The 18,644-nt window shown below is 39.9% G+C and overlaps 1 protein-coding gene across 1 annotated transcript in view; it reads right to left on the reverse strand.

Annotated features, from left to right (window-relative positions):
• The window catches only part of LOC126469777 (leucine-rich repeat protein 1), a 120,918-nt gene that overhangs the window by 10,749 nt on the left and 91,525 nt on the right, over positions 1-18,644 (reverse strand). Inside the window, exons 4-5 of the mRNA XM_050097014.1 lie at positions 17,545-17,657; positions 11,628-11,855 (exon numbers count right to left, since the gene is read on the reverse strand). Coding sequence (XP_049952971.1) covers positions 11,628-11,855; positions 17,545-17,657 — 341 coding nt within the window. The remainder of the gene's footprint in view (positions 1-11,627; positions 11,856-17,544; positions 17,658-18,644) is intronic.

The raw sequence follows: 18,644 nt of genomic DNA on the forward strand, positions 1-18,644 counted from the left end.
TGCAGACTTGTAAATTTGTGGAATTTTGTCTTGAGGAAATTTTTTTATGAAAGTCTGCAAGATTAATTTTATTATTAAATTTGTCGTGCAACTGCCTGTCACATTGTAGGTCTGTAAGTTCTACCTGCAGCTCAGTTTCCACAGGCCTATGTCAATTGAAAAAGGAAGTGAAAAGACATTAAACTTTTCGTTTAACTTCTCAAATTCTGGAGACAGACCTAAATTTCGTGGAGAAGATCGCTGAGTATATTGTGATGCTGTTCAAAATACCTGTCTCCTTCTATAGTTACAGATGACGACTTGGAAAAATGAGCATGTTCCCATTTCCTAGCTGTCTATTCCACAAACAGAGTTTCATCTTAAAGCCCTAAATACAGTCATACATCTCTGAAATTAACAAGTCTATGCCAAGTAGTGATAAATTCAAAACATTCATATGGTATGTAATGTCACTGAGGAAGGTCACACCTACTGTCCACCGTTTGTTTTTCAATTCAGCAACAGGTTGTCCATAAATACATCTATTTCACTCCAAAATTCAAAAATTCTTAAGGACTTTACATCGACTCAGCCAACGTATTTCACTGTGAAATGATGCATCACCATAAGTGCTTCCCATGTCTTCCAGAAAGACTTTGAACTGGCGATGTTTCAGAGCACGAGTGCAGATGAAATTTGTTGTACAAGTCATGTTCTTCACTTCCCTCATGTTCACATTTCTAGCACATAAGTTCTCTTGATGGAGAATGCAATGTATTGAAAAAATCTCATGTGGACGGGCAACGATTTCAGCATCTCTCATAAAGAGGCCACGGAACATATTTCGCCCAACCATAACCACTGCACCGCACGTAGTCATAGAAGTGAGTTTCTTCAATTGCAAACCCATATTTGCAACACTCCCTCACACCCAAGAGAGAGTACCTGCCCTCGTTGTAATGTGTTTCATCAGAGCCAAGTCCAGATTGTCTTCTCTAGTGATGACAACACTGCCAATTGAGCAGTCTGAAACGTATATGCATTTATCCAATGCCAATGAAAAAGCAATTTTATTTTATTTTTTTATGTTAGAAATTGAAAACGCATGAAGTCAAGATTAATTATGAGTTTCGGCTAACAATCTAGCCATCTTCACATCTAACATGCAAAACAGATTTTTTCCTCCTGTTAGCATCACATAACAGCTTACAGAACTGTGCATAACATTGCCACAGGGTTCAATAGTATACACACCAATTAATTACAAAATACATCGATAAAAGATTCTTGACTAGTGGATGCTGTTATGGCTTCAGCCATTGGTCAAATCGTTCTTACAATAACTACATCCACACATGATACAATTAGAAACAGCTTTCCATCGTTCATGGCCAGTGTAGTTGAATGATAGTCATAAAACCGAAAATATACATTAATATACAGAAGATGCAGTGAAAATAAAACAATATTTGCATAAAAAACTATCCACTAAAATGATAATATGTAAAAGATATCATCTTACCAAAGGTGTTATGTTGTTACAACTTTGCAGCTGACACAATCAGTATTTACATCATTTTGTAATAGAGATCACCATACATGTGTTGCTGTAATGTGGTACATGTGAATAGTGTGGCAGCTGATGTCCATTACAGCATACAGGAGACATGACATTTGACATATACATAGTGTACATATGTGTTGCAGGTACTGTGGGGAAATGGGGACTGACAGTCTCTAGGTTTTGAAACATTTCTTGAGACGAAGACTGCTATGTTGGTAATATAACTTACATAAAATTACATGCCTATTAACAATTTAAGGAACAAGATGCAAATTTAATGAAAATTAAATAGTTGACATCAGTACAGCTCATCTTACTGTTACACCAACAGAAGTTTTACGATAATCACTAGCATGATAGGAATCTGCTGACTTCATATAAAACAAGATATTTAATTTTACATAATACTTTAGCATTTTGATACTATTTTTACTTTTAATACATTTCTCCACAAACAAAGAAATTATAAGGAACATAGTCAACTTTTAACACTGTGAGCCACAACTGAGGTGAAACTAAGGATAGACAATTTTTCTGCAATTGTGATGGTACTATAATAACAACAGATTATACAGTCATTAAACTGAAATGGAGGTAATATCTGTGACAATGAACACCATGAAAGAACAGTATTTTTTAAAACTTGTTATGCTGTATGTCTTAATAATGAACGTGGTTTAAGGAGCTTCACTCATTTGCAACAGTATGAATCATAACGGAAGTCGAAATGACATCTGACAATTTTTATGCCTTAGCAGTGGTACTAGATAACAACAACAGATTCAGTTTATTAAAATGAAAAAATACAAAATGTCTGACAATGTAAGTAATATACAGATATTATAACAAAATAATAACTGCATACAGGTCTGTGGCTGCATGCTTATCAAGTGTATACATCAAAGTGCAATACTTAGGTTCCTTGAATTTATCGTAATCTTATATATTTGATGTACCATTGCTCAACATCCATTCCATCAACAGAAATATATGTATTTGTAACTAACTTTGTACCATAATCTACAACACGGTTGCCATTGCCACTCTTATGAGAAAAACTTTACATTATCAGACTTTATACAAATTCTCAAGTGCATCGGTGACTATTAGTCGCACCAGTTGTCCACATGTAGGTGGTTGCATTGTCCAAAGCCTAAATTCAAATTGATAGAAGGTGGAAGCCACTGCAACTTAATTGTTTTCCTCAGACAAGACCTAATAACAATATTTATATATCTCAGTATTAGATTTGCAGTACATACATGGGAATGAATATTTTCTTGTGCAGTATATACATGGGATTGAATATTTTTAATATTCAAAGGCTAGTTGTCAGTATTCCGATACCTTGACTATTGGCAACCACTTAACCATAACTCATTCTGCAGTTACATTGCTAGTGCACTTACTTACATCTCTGAACTTCCGTAGGCATGTAAAGCTTATAAATATGTAGGTTAGATTACTAGCAACTAGCACTCATAAAGACTAAATCAATTATCATTTATCATCACAGTAGTGAAGTTGCCCGGGACCTAGGTTATACCAGGATGTACTCTCTGAACTTCCATAGGTAAATGCAGCTTACAAATATGTCATACATAGTACCAGCAACTGGTGCTCACAAAGATCGAATCACTTATCATTCAAGGTCAAAGTAGAAAAATTGTCTGAGGCATGGATTATAACACAACGTAATAGGAGAAACAACACATCTGAACCATTCCCCAGGATGACATATAATATTATAAATCTGTATTAAGGCAAGAGAGTAATTATCAAAATATGAACCGTAACTGTCATATTGAGTGGTGTCCTTCAAAAAACCTAATATCATAATAGCCTTCAGAACTGATAATACTCTAAAATTGTGTCATCGGCATCAAATACGTCCAGAAAGAATTAACATGAAAACTCAGGAATTTAGCATCTTAATTGTGGAAATTGCAAGCAGGTATACATAGACCAAACAGGCTGCACATTTAAAATAAGATTCTACAAACATATGTATAAGAATAATATTCAGCCTCTGGCACCCACTTGAAAACAATGCACCATACTGTTCATGACACAAACAAAAACGAAGATTTTGCATAATGCCTCAAAAGACATAAAAATTGATTTTTTAGAGGACAGAGAGATTTGCAGTCATAGTGAAGGTATACCAGATCGGATACTGATCAATAAATTAAAGTTCTATCATAACTTTATAAGTATTTTGATGAGTTTCTGTGACTCAATACAGTCTGCTATTATTCTGTATCATTATAATGTATCATCATTCTCTGATCTATCATGTATACACAACCTAGACCTCAGGTAACTTTAGAACCAAGACTGTGAGTGACAATTTCATTTGATCATAATAATACTACATTATATTAGTACAGTAATGTATTCATATGTATAATGTGCCTTTGAAATATTTCATAGTATTTCAGATAGAAATGGTACCACACTGCTGTCTAGTCGTATACCTGCTACATCCTAGAATTTGGCCAACTTCACGTTTTAGATGCCAAATGACTATCCGAGTTGTTCTAGCTGAATGCTAGATGCTGATAACACAACCATGGATTTATACATCTTACACACCAGAGAAGACTCATTAACACAAATAACAAAAGAACAACAAATCAATACTATGTTGCTTTAATTAATACAGACCAACAACAAAGACATCAAGTGACTTTCACATGTAGCCTTCAACTTCTATTATGTCCCTTTTCTAATACATATATATTATGTAAACTGTGGGCATACAGGAACATTATGTTTTTACTTGGTTTCAGATAAACTAATCACATTGGTTTGTATCTCACACATGCTACAGCCTAGACATAGGACACCACCACTCAAGTTAATATTTTGATGATTACTCTCTTGCCTAAATACAGATTTACAATATTATAAGTCATTCTGGAGAATGGTTCAGTCATACTGACACTCCTATAATGCCCTGTTGTAACCTAGGCCTTGGGTAACTTTTCTGTTTTGGCCTTGAATGATAACCGATTCGATCTTTGTGAGCACTAGTTGCTGTTAGTACGTATTACAGATGTATCATATTATACCCTGTCCTGGAGAAATGTACTGTTTTTCATATTACATACTATTACAACCTACACTTCAGGCAACTTTACTAATTTGGCTTTGGATGATAATTGATGTGATGTTTACAAGAGGTGGTTGCTGGTAGTAGGTATTACATATTTATACACTGCCTATACCTATGGAAGTTCAGAGAATACATCTTGGTATAACCTAGATCCTGGGAAATTTTATTACTTTGCCCATAAATGATAACCGATTCAATATTGATGAGTGATAGTTGTTAGTAGTCTATATTACATACTAATAAGCTTTACATGCCTATGGAAATTCAGAGAAGTAAATAAGCCTACTAGCAATGTAATTATACAATGAATTACGGTTCAATGGTTGCCAATAGCCACAGTATCAGTATAATCACGCCAAGCCCTTGAATATTAAAAATATTCAATCCCATATACACTCCTGGAAATGGAAAAAAGAACACATTGACAACGGTGTGTCAGACCCACCATACTTGCTTCGGACACTGCGAGAGGGCTGTACAAGCAATGATCACACGCACGGCACAGCGGACACACCAGGAACCGCGGTGTTGGCCGTCGAATGGCGCTAGCTGCGCAGCATTTGTGCACTGCCGCCGTCAGTGTCAGCCAGTTTGCCGTGGCATACGGAGCTCCATCGCAGTCTTTAACACTGGTAGCATGCCGCGACAGCGTGGACGTGAACCGTATGTGCAGTTGACGGACTTTGAGCGAGGGCGTATAGTGGGCATGCGGGACGCCGGGTGGACGTACCGCCGAATTGCTCAACACGTGGGGCGTGAGGTCTCCACAGTACATCGATGTTGTCGCCAGTGGTCGGCGGAAGGTGCACGTGCCCGTCAACCTGGGACCAGACCGCAGCGACGCACGGATGCACGCCAAGACCGTAGGATCCTACGCAGTGCCGTAGGGGACCGCACAGCCACTTCCCAGCAAATTAGGGACACTGTTGCTCCTGGGGTATCGGCGAGGACCATTCGCAACCGTCTCCATGAAGCTGGGCTACGGTCCCGCACACCGTTAGGCCGTCTTCCGCTCACGCCCCAACATCGTGCAGCCCGCCTCCAGTGGTGTCGCGACAGACGTGAATGGAGGGACGAATGGAGACGTGTCGTCTTCAGCGATGAGAGTCGCTTCTACCTTGGTGCCAATGATGGTCGTATGCGTGTTTGGCGCCGTGCAGGTTAGCGCCACAATCAGGACTGCATACGACCGAGGCACACAGGGCCAACACCCGGCATCATGGTGTGGGGAGCGATCTCCTACACTGGCCGTACACCACTGGTGATCGTCGAGGGGACACTGAATAGTGCACGGTACATCCAAACCGTCATCGAACCCATCGTTCTACCATTCCTAGACCGGCAAGGGAACTTGCTGTTCCAACAGGACAATGCACGTCCGCATGTATCCCGTGCCACCCAACATGCTCTAGAAGGTGTAAGTCAACTACTCTAGCCAGCAAGATCTCCGGATCTGTCCCCCATTGAGCATGTTTGGGTCTGGATGAAGCGTCGTCTCACGCGGTCTGCACGTCCAGCACGAACGCTGGTCCAACTGAGGCGCCAGGTGGAAATGGCATGGCAAGCCGTTCCACAGGACTACATCCAGCATCTCTACGATCGTCTCCATGGGAGAATAGCAGCCTGCATTGCTGCGAAAGGTGGATATACACTGTACTAGTGCCGACATTAAGCATGCTCTGTTGCCTGTGTCTATGTGCCTGTGGTTCTGTCAGTGTGATCATGTGATGTATCTGACCCCAGGAATGTGTCAATAAAGTTTCCCCTTCCTGGGACAATGAATTCACGGTGTTCTTATTTCAATTTCCGGGAGTGTATTTACAGCATGTACAATACACAGATACATAAATATTATTTTATGCCTTGTCTTAGGAAGATAATTACATTGCAAAGCTTTCACCTTCTACCAATTTGAACGTAGGCCTTGGGCAATGCTACCACCTACATGTGTACTACTATTACTACTACTACTACTACTAGTAGTACTTCTAAATATCACTGACGCATTTGAGGAGTTGTACAAAGCCCAATTTTGTAAGGTTTTTCTCTTAAGAGTGGGAATACCAGCTGTATGATACAGTATGGTACAAAGTTAGTTACAAATACGTACAGTGATGTGACAAAAGTCATTGGACATCAATAAGCACATATACAGATGGCAGTAGTAGTATTGTGTACCCAAGGTATAAAGGGCAGTGCATTGGCAGGGCTGTCATTTGTATTCAGGTGATTCCTGTGAAAAGTCTTCTGATGGGATTATGGCTGCATGACGAGAGCTAACAGACTTTGAAGGTGGCATGGTAATTGGAGCTAGACGTATGGGACATTCCATTTTGGAAATCATTAGAGAATTCAATATTTCGAGGTCCACAATGTCAAGTGTGTGCCCAGAGTACAAAATTTCAGGCATTATCTCTCACCACAGACAGCGCAGTGGTTGACGGCCTTCACTTAATGACAGAAAGCAGTGGCGTTTGCGTGGAGCTGTCAGTGCTGACAGACAGGCAACACTGTGAAATAACTGCAGAAATCAATGTGGACAGAGAAATTATCTGCTGGGACAAAGGGACAAAATTTACCATTAATGAGCTATGGCAGCAGACGACCAAAGCAAGTGCCTTTGCTAACTATACAACATAGCCTGCAGCACCTCTCCTGGGCTCAAGACCATACTGATTGGACCCTAGACCACTGGAAAACTGGGGCCTGGTCACATGAGTCCAAATTTCAGTTGGTAGAAGCTGATGGTAGGTTCGAGTGTGATGCAGACCCAACGAAGCCACAGACCTGAATTGTCAACAATGCACTGTGCAAGCTGACGATGGCTCCATAATGGTGTCTGCTGCGTTTATATAGACTTGACTGCATCCTCTGCCTCAACTGAACCAATAATTGACTGTAAGCAGTTATGTTCAGCTACTTGGAGACCATCTGCAGCCATTCATGGGCTTCATGTACCCAAACAATGATGGAATTTCTATGGATGACAATGTGTCATGTCACCACGCCATTATTGTCCATGAGTAGTTTGAAGAAAATTCTCAACAATTCAAACGAATGATTTGGCTACCCAGATCATCCGAAATGAATCTGATTGAACATTTATGGGTCAGAATAAAGAGGTCAGTTTGTGCACAGAATCCTGCACCAGCAACACTTTCGCCATTATGGACAGCTATAGGGGCAGAATGGGTCAATATTTTTGCAGGGGATTTCTAACGACTTGTTGAGCAAATGCCAGCACACTGGGCAAGAGCAAATTGTCTATCATTAGGTTCACCTCAATTGTGGCTCACAGTATTGCATATTAGCGATGTCCCTTATAATTTCTCTCTTTGTGGAGACATGTATTAAAAGTAAAAGTAAAAATATTTTGAAACAGGGGCTAATGCCAGCAATCCATGGTAAAGTATTACATCAAAGTCACACTATTCACATGTAGCATGTCACAGTAATATATATATGATCTCTTACAAAATGATGTAAATACTGACTGTGTCAGCTACTGAGTTGGTAACTAAATAATGCCTTTGGTAGGACAATATCTTTTACACATATTCATTTTAGTGGATAGTTCTTTATAGAAATATTGATTTATTTTCACCGCCTCTTCTCTATATTAATGTACATTTTCAGTATTATGACCATCTTTCAATTACACTGGCCATGAATTATGAAAATCTGTTTTTAATTTACCTTGTGTGGTTGTAATCATTTTGAGAGAGACTTTGACAATGTGTGAAGCTGTAATGGCACCAACACTAATCAAGAATGTTTTGTGGATGTATTTTGTAATTAATTGGTGTGCATACTACTGAACCCTGTGGTAATGTTATGCACAGTTCTGTAAGCTGTTTTGTGTTGCTAAAATGAGAAAAAATATGTTCTACATTTTAGATCTGAAAGTTGCTAGATTGTTAGCCAAAACTAGTAATTAATCCAATTAAAGGAGATTACATGTGTGATCCTAATTTCATGGGTTTTCAAACCCCAACATAAATAAAAAATTTACAACAGATCGTGTATCTCCTGGTTGACAATGCCAATAAATGTGATAATGATATATTTTTTAAGAACCGTTACCTTTTCCAACATGTTATTAGCTATTTCTTCAGTTCTGTGTGGAATGATTCAATGACAAAAACTAACCACCTGAAACTCTTCATGTCTCCCAGGAGCTATATGCTCAGCTGCAGACACAAAACATGTCTACTCTGCTTCAGCGGAACTGCAATTGCTTTGTGGATCTGAAAAGCTATATGGTAACTTGCCCAAACTGCAGGTGCATTTTTTGAGTGTTCCTTCTGAGAACAAAAATGTATTGTCATAGTGAAACCATTGAGTAAAATTATTCAGTCATTTAATTCTCTGCTTGTATATGATGAATACTTACTTCCGTCACATCTCATAACAGAGCTTTCTTTAATTTTTGCACCTCTGTTTCTTGCTCTTCACCTTCTGTGTGTGGTATTGTAATGCCTTTATAAACTGAATATTTTTGTTGTGTACAGAGCTTTGAACAGGATGTATATACGTACAAGAGATGTATATACAGACAAGAAAAAAAAGAAGAAGTTACCAGATTTTTCCAGGTTTCCCAGTTAAAAATACAGTTTTTCCCGGGTGAAAGTACAATTGTTTCTGTGTTAAGTAACAATATACTTCCCTCATCAATTCTTTGAATAATGAAGGGTTTTACACACCGGCTTAGAACTTTCCAGCAATTTAGGAAATGAAACCCAGCAAAAAACAACACGTTTTGTAAAGATATTTGATGCATAGCAACATTTACAGTGCATATCTTCGTATCACCAAAGTATAACGCAAATTCCATCGAATACAGCACGGTAATTTCCAAAGCACTGAAATCTAGAATGTGACACACTTTTGTCAGCCAATTATAGCACACGTCACATGATCTCACCAACCAATAACAACATCATTGTTAAGTAGCATGAACACACAAATAAGAAATGTTAATGGCTTAAATTAATATGCATACATACAGCAACAAGAAAAGCTAAGTTTTCACATATAATATTTTTTGTCAAAAAGTTTTTGCATTTCTTTTCTGAGGGTTTAGTTAGGCAGGATCACAAGACCACAGCTTGAACTGCAGCAGCTGAATATTTCTGACAAGCACGATTATAAATTTCACTGCTGTACATCGAAAATTTTGTAGGTTACGTGGCTGAATACATGCTCTGTCAAGCACTTATTTTTTCATAAAAAAGCCAATTACGTGTGAAATTGCTCAAGAACTCACTTTGTTCTTTTATTATTATTATTTTTTTTAAGGATAATTCTACTACTTTTTGCCTCCATTTCTGCACAATTTGTAATCTATGAAGGATTTAAAAAGCAATATGACAAACTAACCTTCAAACTTGGTCTTTTTTAGTGTATGTTATCCTTTTAAGATATATCAAACACAAATAAGCCAGTAAAATTTTAAGTAATGGCGTAAATATCTGATCTTTTGGGCCTGAAATTTTTCTAAGTGCCTGGTCCTCAGTGTATAGTTTTGAATAAGAGTATCGCTCCATGATTTAAGAAATTCACTGCACATTCTCGCACGAAACACAAATCATCTTGTGTAAAAGGGAATGTACTTTGAAAGTAGCACTTAACCACCATTTGCAATATTTTCCCATCACCTGTTTGAAATGTAAACAGTTGTGATATTGCCCACACCCACGAGAAAGACACATCAAAAGCAGTTAGTTGTAACAAAGTGTTGCAAAGTCCTTGGCATATTTAGCTGTCGACAGATGCTTGTGTGTACACTATGTTTTGTCATTGTAAAGGGCGCATTTTCTTTGGAACTGAAGCTTTATTTCGGTGTTATTCTCTCATTTATGTTTTACGGCTGCATTATTATTCTGCAGTAGTGGGCTAAATTAAAATTCTTTGTTACAGTATCAGTTGTTAGCTGTCAAAATTTAAAAATTTTAACTGAGAACTAAAACAATGAAAAATCTCCAGAATTCTAAAAAGTTCCTGCATTTTTCCTGGATTTCTTCCAGATGAAAAAATTTTTCCCGGTTGTCCCAGGGTGTGTACACCCTGTTTGAAGCATACTAAGCATCTCGACACAATCACATACCATAAACATATAAGGCATCGTGTAGCGATGTGCTGTAAAATGGTGTTGGTGTGTCTGACCTATGCTTCAATGTTCTTAACCCAGCTATCAAACTACTTTTTAGCTATTCAAACAGAGCTGTTCTCCCACTTTAGCACTGTGCAGTTAGTATATACATTCACATCAGGACTATGTCAAAATTAACTATGGTCATTCCTCTGAAGGCATGTTCCCGATGGCACTTGTTTGCCCTTGCCCTGCACTATGTAATGGTGTCTGACTAGTGAATTTTACCATGGGTGCTCACTGCTCAGGCAGAGAAGGCATGAGTGCTCTTGCTCATCCAGATCTTGAACAGGCCTGTCCTAAACTAATCAAACATTTAAAGCAATCTTGAATATGCTGGCCTTCTGCTGTTTAAGTACCTTCATTAAATAATTGGCCCTTTCATCTGTCTCTTCATGAAGATGATGGTCATTTTAATCTGGCATATTACCCTATTCCCTAATAAGGTATCATAATCCACATTCTAACTGTGTGTCTGATTAATCGGATTAGTGCTACCAATATGGTGATTGTGTTAGACTAGTGACACATTAACATTACTGCATTAAACTGTATGATGACTATCCATTTACAGCATATACCAGTGAAGACAGTGTTACCTCGCTAATCTTAAACGACAAGTAAATATTTACTGCCTTTAAACAAAAATTTTTGACTGAAGTTGGTTGGAGAATTAAAGTTCACTTTTAAAATAATTGCAGTTATGGAAAGGGAGGGGGGGGGGGGGGAGGGAAGGAGGGGAGAGACAGAGAGACAGAGACAGAGACAGAGACAGAGAGAGAGAGAGAGAGAGAGAGAGAGAGAGAGAGACTTACCTTTTATCGAACAGAACTCTGCTTGCTAGTTCCTTAAGGCTGTGCATTCCCGTATAGCGTGCCAGAGTAAGTTCCTTCTCACTTCTAATTGCTCGGCTCCAATCCGTGTCACGAGGTAAGGGACCCGGAAAAACATGTTTATTGTTTGATACATCAAATGCTACATGTCTCAAAAAACGGACTGAATATGGATATGATATGATGATGTTATCACTGAGAGAGAGGCACCTGGAAAATTATATAAAAAAATAATGAATCATTAATTTCAGCTTTGTAATTCAATTCTCATGGATCCAGACACCCTGTAACTTTTACAACACAAAACACACAGCTTCTGGTTTAAAAATGCTTGAGAATAAAACTAAAATACTTTCAAAAATATAGTTGTTCAATGAGTCTCAAGAATTAGACAGTGAGTTTAGTGTACTTAAATAGTGCTGTGTTGTCAAACTGTAAGTAAACATTGTTAGTACAAGATTATGAAGACCGATCATCTGATATACGATATCACAGGATTTGTATAATCACAGTTAAGTATGCGAAACACAAAAAATAAAGCATGGTATTTTCACACTGTCTATATTTTTCCCCACTGATCACAGAACAAGGTTGTTTTACTTATAGAACAGCTACGGCCTGTTCTTACAATGTCCAACAACGTAAGAGTAATAAGTAGCCTCGAGTAAACTTTACAGTCAGAGTAAACTTACAATAATTTCACTTTTCTTACGTTCTATTCGTTAAGTTTTACTGCCAGCTAATAAATCTATATAACATTTCTAGCAGTTGGTAAACATTTATGGTATACATAGTATCATCTATCAGTTGTTTTCATGGTTTTGAAAGTTTTGTGAAAGAAATTCGTCTTATACACTGTTTGATACAATGGCGAACAGTAAATAGAGGCTAAGGAAGAAGAAATTCTACTTAAAATTATATAGGAGAAACATCACATCACTGAAATAAGAAAACCAATGCTGTAACATGAGAGCAGAAAAGCAAAATGTGGGATGAAGTCGGTGAGTTGTTTGCAGCTATGAGTAAAGACCTGTAAAAATATAAGGGACAAGAATGATAAAATGAAGAAGAAGGTTAAAAAAGAAATAGCATATGAAAAGAAAGAAATTTTATAAACCGTAGGGGATACTATACCAACCACCAAACATGACAAAAATACAGAAATGCTACTGGGCTTAAGGGGTACTAGTGCTGTTGGACTGGATAATCCATATGATGGAGATGCAGTAGGTACTTTTTTTGTTGTGATTTAATTCAATTTGGTCAGTGTTTTATGTTTTTGTCATCATCTGTCACTTTAAAGAACTACAACCTTACACCACTGTCTTTTAAATATTCTAGTGAACTGTTAGCTAATTCTGTATTTTAATTTTAGATACTGTGAAAGAAACAAGCAGTGGATCTACAAAAACCAGAACACATATTGTCATTCTGCTCTCCTGCACACCTCAACTCTGTTACTAGTCCTGACCTAACGGTTGAAGATAGGCCTTAAAAAAAGAAAAAGAAAGAAAAAAAAAAAGGAATATTGAGAATGCTAATAAAGGCACACTGCACAGCAGAAACGTGTTTTATACAGAAGAAGGAAAAGCACACTAAAGGGAGAGATCAATGGAAATGGGAAAGGGAAAGACATGAGTGGGAAAGAGAAAGCCACGAGTGGGAAAGAGAAAGCCACGAGTGGGAAAGAGAAAGCCACGAGTGGGAAAGAGAAAGCCACGAGTGGGAAAGAGAAAGCCACGAGTGGGAAAGAGAAAGCCACGAGTGGGAAAGAGAAAGCCACGAGTGGGAAAGAGAAAGCCACGAGTGGGAAAGAGAAAGCCACGAGTGGGAAAGAGAAAGCCACGAGTGGGAAAGAGAAAGCCACGAGTGGGAAAGAGAAAGCCACGAGTGGGAAAGAGAAAGCCACGAGTGGGAAAGAGAAAGCCACGAGTGGGAAAGAGAAAGCCACGAGTGGGAAAGAGAAAGCCACGAGTGGGAAAGAGAAAGCCACGAGTGGGAAAGAGAAAGCCACGAGTGGGAAAGAGAAAGCCACGAGTGGGAAAGAGAAAGCCACGAGTGGGAAAGAGAAAGCCACGAGTGGGAAAGAGAAAGCCACGAGTGGGAAAGAGAAAGCCACGAGTGGGAAAGAGAAAGCCACGAGTGGGAAAGAGAAAGCCACGAGTGGGAAAGAGAAAGCCACGAGTGGGAAAGAGAAAGCCACGAGTGGGAAAGAGAAAGCCACGAGTGGGAAAGAGAAAGCCACGAGTGGGAAAGAGAAAGCCACGAGTGGGAAAGAGAAAGCCACGAGTGGGAAAGAGAAAGCCACGAGTGGGAAAGAGAAAGCCACGAGTGGGAAAGAGAAAGCCACGAGTGGGAAAGAGAAAGCCACGAGTGGGAAAGAGAAAGCCACGAGTGGGAAAGAGAAAGCCACGAGTGGGAAAGAGAAAGCCACGAGTGGGAAAGAGAAAGCCACGAGTGGGAAAGAGAAAGCCACGAGTGGGAAAGAGAAAGCCACGAGTGGGAAAGAGAAAGCCACGAGTGGGAAAGAGAAAGCCACGAGTGGGAAAGAGAAAGCCACGAGTGGGAAAGAGAAAGCCACGAGTGGGAAAGAGAAAGCCACGAGTGGGAAAGAGAAAGCCACGAGTGGGAAAGAGAAAGCCACGAGTGGGAAAGAGAAAGCCACGAGTGGGAAAGAGAAAGCCACGAGTGGGAAAGAGAAAGCCACGAGTGGGAAAGAGAAAGCCACGAGTGGGAAAGAGAAAGCCACGAGTGGGAAAGAGAAAGCCACGAGTGGGAAAGAGAAAGCCACGAGTGGGAAAGAGAAAGCCACGAGTGGGAAAGAGAAAGCCACGAGTGGGAAAGAGAAAGCCACGAGTGGGAAAGAGAAAGCCACGAGTGGGAAAGAGAAAGCCACGAGTGGGAAAGAGAAAGCCACGAGTGGGAAAGAGAAAGCCACGAGTGGGAAAGAGAAAGCCACGAGTGGGAAAGAGAAAGCCACGAGTGGGAAAGAGAAAGCCACGAGTGGGAAAGAGAAAGCCACGAGTGGGAAAGAGAAAGCCACGAGTGGGAAAGAGAAAGCCACGAGTGGGAAAGAGAAAGCCACGAGTGGGAAAGAGAAAGCCACGAGTGGGAAAGAGAAAGCCACGAGTGGGAAAGAGAAAGCCACGAGTGGGAAAGAGAAAGCCACGAGTGGGAGTAGTTAGAACATGAACGGAAAATGGAACTACTGAATACGAAAGAAAAAAAGAGAACAAAGATTTGTAAACAAATAATATCTTTTATACTGTAACAGCATATTATTGTATTTAATTTTTTTTCTATAAAATTTGTAAGTACAGATGCCAAACAATTTTTTCGGTTGTAGCACGATACGATTCCACAGTTGTGCGAAATCGTCTTCAATCCGGCAGTTCTTGCCATAGCCTGCTGAATGTCCTCTACAGCGGCTGAAGCATAAACTTTGTAAGTTTCTAAGGTGGTATTTGGCATTAGAGGAGGCTCATCTTCTCCTTGTTTCTGAGCTATATTGTGTAATACAGCACAAGCAACAATAATAGTCATGGTTGGATGTAGTTTACGATAACTCTCACGTCTAGTGACAACACTGAAAATCTTCACTTCCAAACACCGAAACGTCTTTCTATTATACTTCTGGTACGAATGTGAGATTCATTATAGAGCCTCTTTGCTTTGTTATAGGGACATCAAGCAGTCTCATTAACAAAGTTTTCAATGGAAGGGACCAAACTACAAGGTTATCAGTCTCTCCTACTAGGAACAGGCAAGTAAACATGACTACACACCAAAGAAGGGCCTAGTGCATGAAACCCAAGAAAAGAAAACCCCAAGGTCTACCAAAGTTCAACAAAGCCTAGAAAGATGAACAAGGAAGAAGAAATGGGGAGAATGGAAGGAACAGGGAGAGGTGCCCCATGCAGCGAGCAGCCAGAGGCCTCCAAAGGCAGAAAGTGTGATAAGGGACATACCTCTGTGATTTACCATATGCACCACACTCAACAATACCCAGAAAAGACTAGCAACATGGACAGGGCTGCGGCAGACCATCAAGCCCAGACAGCCACCACCCATTTGGGGCAAAGGAGGCAACAGGGCACCCTGCCAACCCCTCTATGGGACAACAAGGCTGAGGCATAGAGAGAATGGTAAGAACCCCCTTCATGGATAAACCGTAAAACCAAGTCAGCTGCTGAGGCATCGTCTACTAACACCACAGGTAGTGGGTCAGAAAGATTAAGGGTCCACTGCAGGGCGGCTAGGTTAGGATTAGGACAGTCCATCAAAATGTGAACCACCATCACACAGGTACCACAGCGACAAAGGGGTGTATCCTTGCGATGGAGGAGATGATCATGAGTCATCCAATGCATAGCCAGCAAAGGATGATGGAGTTCTTGTGAGAGGCCTGCTTGGAAATCTCCACAAACTTGTTGTGTCCTTTATCGCCCTTAGATCATTCGACAGTGACAGAGTACGCCATTCCACATTCCAAATCCTTAGAACTTGACAGCATATGTTGATCAGAGGTCTGACTCCAGAATACTGATATCAAGAGACAGATAGCCGGTAGCAAATTTGGCCAGCCATCAGCGAGTTCATTTCCCGGAATTCCAATGTGACCCGGGGTCAAGACAAAGACTATCGAGTGTCCACACTGTTCGGAAAGGAGCAGAGTTCATTGCACCTTGCACAAATGTAAGCAAAGCCAGTGTGACCAGCAACCATCGAGCCATCAGTATAGACTGCTTCTAAACCCTGAAGCATGCTGAGAAGGGAGAAGAATTGGTGGCATTTATCCATTCGGCTTTTTCAGCTCAGCTCGTATAGCCCCATCCCCTTTTGTCTGTAGGAAAGTTTATTTCAAGATGCTACGAGGATTCCCCTGGCAGAGACAGCACATACACTATGCATGCATACAAAACTCGGCTTATGATTAATTCATAAATCAACTTAGAATGTGCTTAAAATCATATGAATAATCGATAGCCCAACGTCAGCTGGATGGTGGGTGCTTTGTGAAACAAGTTTTTTTTTCCTCAAGAATAAAAATGGGATATTCGAACTTTAGACTACTGAACACATATTTTTCCATTTTTTTGATCCAATGTGCAGTTTTTGAGATATTTTGCTGACTCGGTGAGACACAAATACTCGCCCTGTTTATATGTCTTGACTATTTTTCAACACAGCCCCAATAGTTATCTCGGCAGTTTTCACAATGATGTAGCAGTGTACCAGCTTTCCGAGCCATTCTGTTAAAAAGTCAAGCCATGACATTCCAGTGCAGAGCAGTTTTCCTTGGTTGCAACGTCGCCCATCCATCCTTGATTAGTATAATGCCTGATGCAGGTTGCTCCATCAATACAACTTCTCCAGTGATTCAACTGATAGTGGATCATTCACCCTCGCTACAGTTCAGGTTTGGCATCAAGTGATTTCCACCTTTTTTTTTGCAGATAAAGAAGTGATTCAGCAGCCAATTTTTCATTTCAAACAAGGAACTGCAGGGTCTTATGAAGACATGGCTTGACTGACAGTGGGCTTTTGGAGGGCTGATAGGAAAGATAGCACACCATTACAACAAATACCTCTAATGCCATTGTGATTTATTGAAAAATAATACAGGTATGTAAGCTTTTCTTTTTTTCCATTAAAAGTTGGGGTGGGGGAAGAAGCAGCCCTTGCACTCCTTGTCGCCCTAATAACATTAATACTCGATAAACATCACAAATGCTATGATCAGCAGAAAGATAATGAATTGTATACAGGAGAATGATACAGACAAGTAATTAGAACTTTGGTTTATTTATGGTCATATCACCTCTCCTCTCTATATTCTTTACAAAATGGTAATATTCAGTTGTTTTCAATACAATACAATGGCAGCAAAACAACATACCTCAAATTCTTCAAATTCGATATGGTATGTGGAATTGTATTGAGTTCATTATGGTCCAGTCTGAGAGTAACAAGTGCCTGAAGGCGATGAATTTCATTAGGTAATACTGCAATCTGCAAAATAAACACATAAAAGTAAATATGTCCAAAAAAACTCTTAAAATAGATCGAAATATTGCAAACATACTGTGTACATATGTTACAATAATTGTAAATTTTTGGTATTATATGTTACTAAGACAATCAAAATGAATAAAAGAAGATTATCTGCCCCTTACAATGCCAGATAAATATTCTCTCTCTCTCTCTCTCTCTCTCTCTCTCTCTCTCTCTCTCTCTCTCTCTCTCTTCCCCACCCCCCTCCTCCCTCCCTCCATACACTGATACTTTCTGCCTAGAGAATGGTATTTACGTCAAGACTTCAGAGTACACACAGAAAAGTGAGTTTTATCATCATACACTTCATGAGCCTTTAGCAACACGTATCTAACTAAGTATGTGTGACACAGGTACAACAAAAAGACAGCTAGCCAAGCACTGACACAAACAAAACTCACACACATGACCACTGCATCTGCGAGCAACAGCGCATGATGGAAGTAGTAGGAAGTAGTCTGGGTGGTGGAGGTAAGGTGGAGGTTGGGACAGGGAAGGATAGAAGGGCAAAGGTGGAGGATGGTAAAGTTCTGTCTTTGACAACATATAGGAACAATGTGGGGTGAGTGTAGGATAGCTAGGTGCAGTCAGGAGGTTGGACAGGGAGGGAAAGGGGGGGGGGGGGGTGCGTTGGTGGAATAGAAGGTTGTGTAGCGCTGGAGTGGGAACAGGGAAGGGGATAGTTGAGTGAAAGACAGTGAGTAATGAAGGTTGAGGCCAAGAGTGTTACATCAATGTAAGATATATTACAGGAAGAGTTCCCACCCACGCAATTCAGAAAAGCTGGTGTTGATAAGAAGGATCTAGATGAAGCAGTCATTGAAACAAAGAATGTTGCGTTGGGCAATGTGCTGAGCAACTGGATGGTCCAGTTGTTTCTTGGCCACAGTTTGTTGGTGGCTATCCAGGTAGACAGACAGTTTGTTGATTGTCATGCCTACGTAG

The sequence above is a fragment of the Schistocerca serialis genome, chromosome 3 (genome assembly GCF_023864345.2).
Source record: "Schistocerca serialis cubense isolate TAMUIC-IGC-003099 chromosome 3, iqSchSeri2.2, whole genome shotgun sequence".
Lineage (NCBI taxonomy): Eukaryota > Metazoa > Arthropoda > Insecta > Orthoptera > Acrididae > Schistocerca > Schistocerca serialis.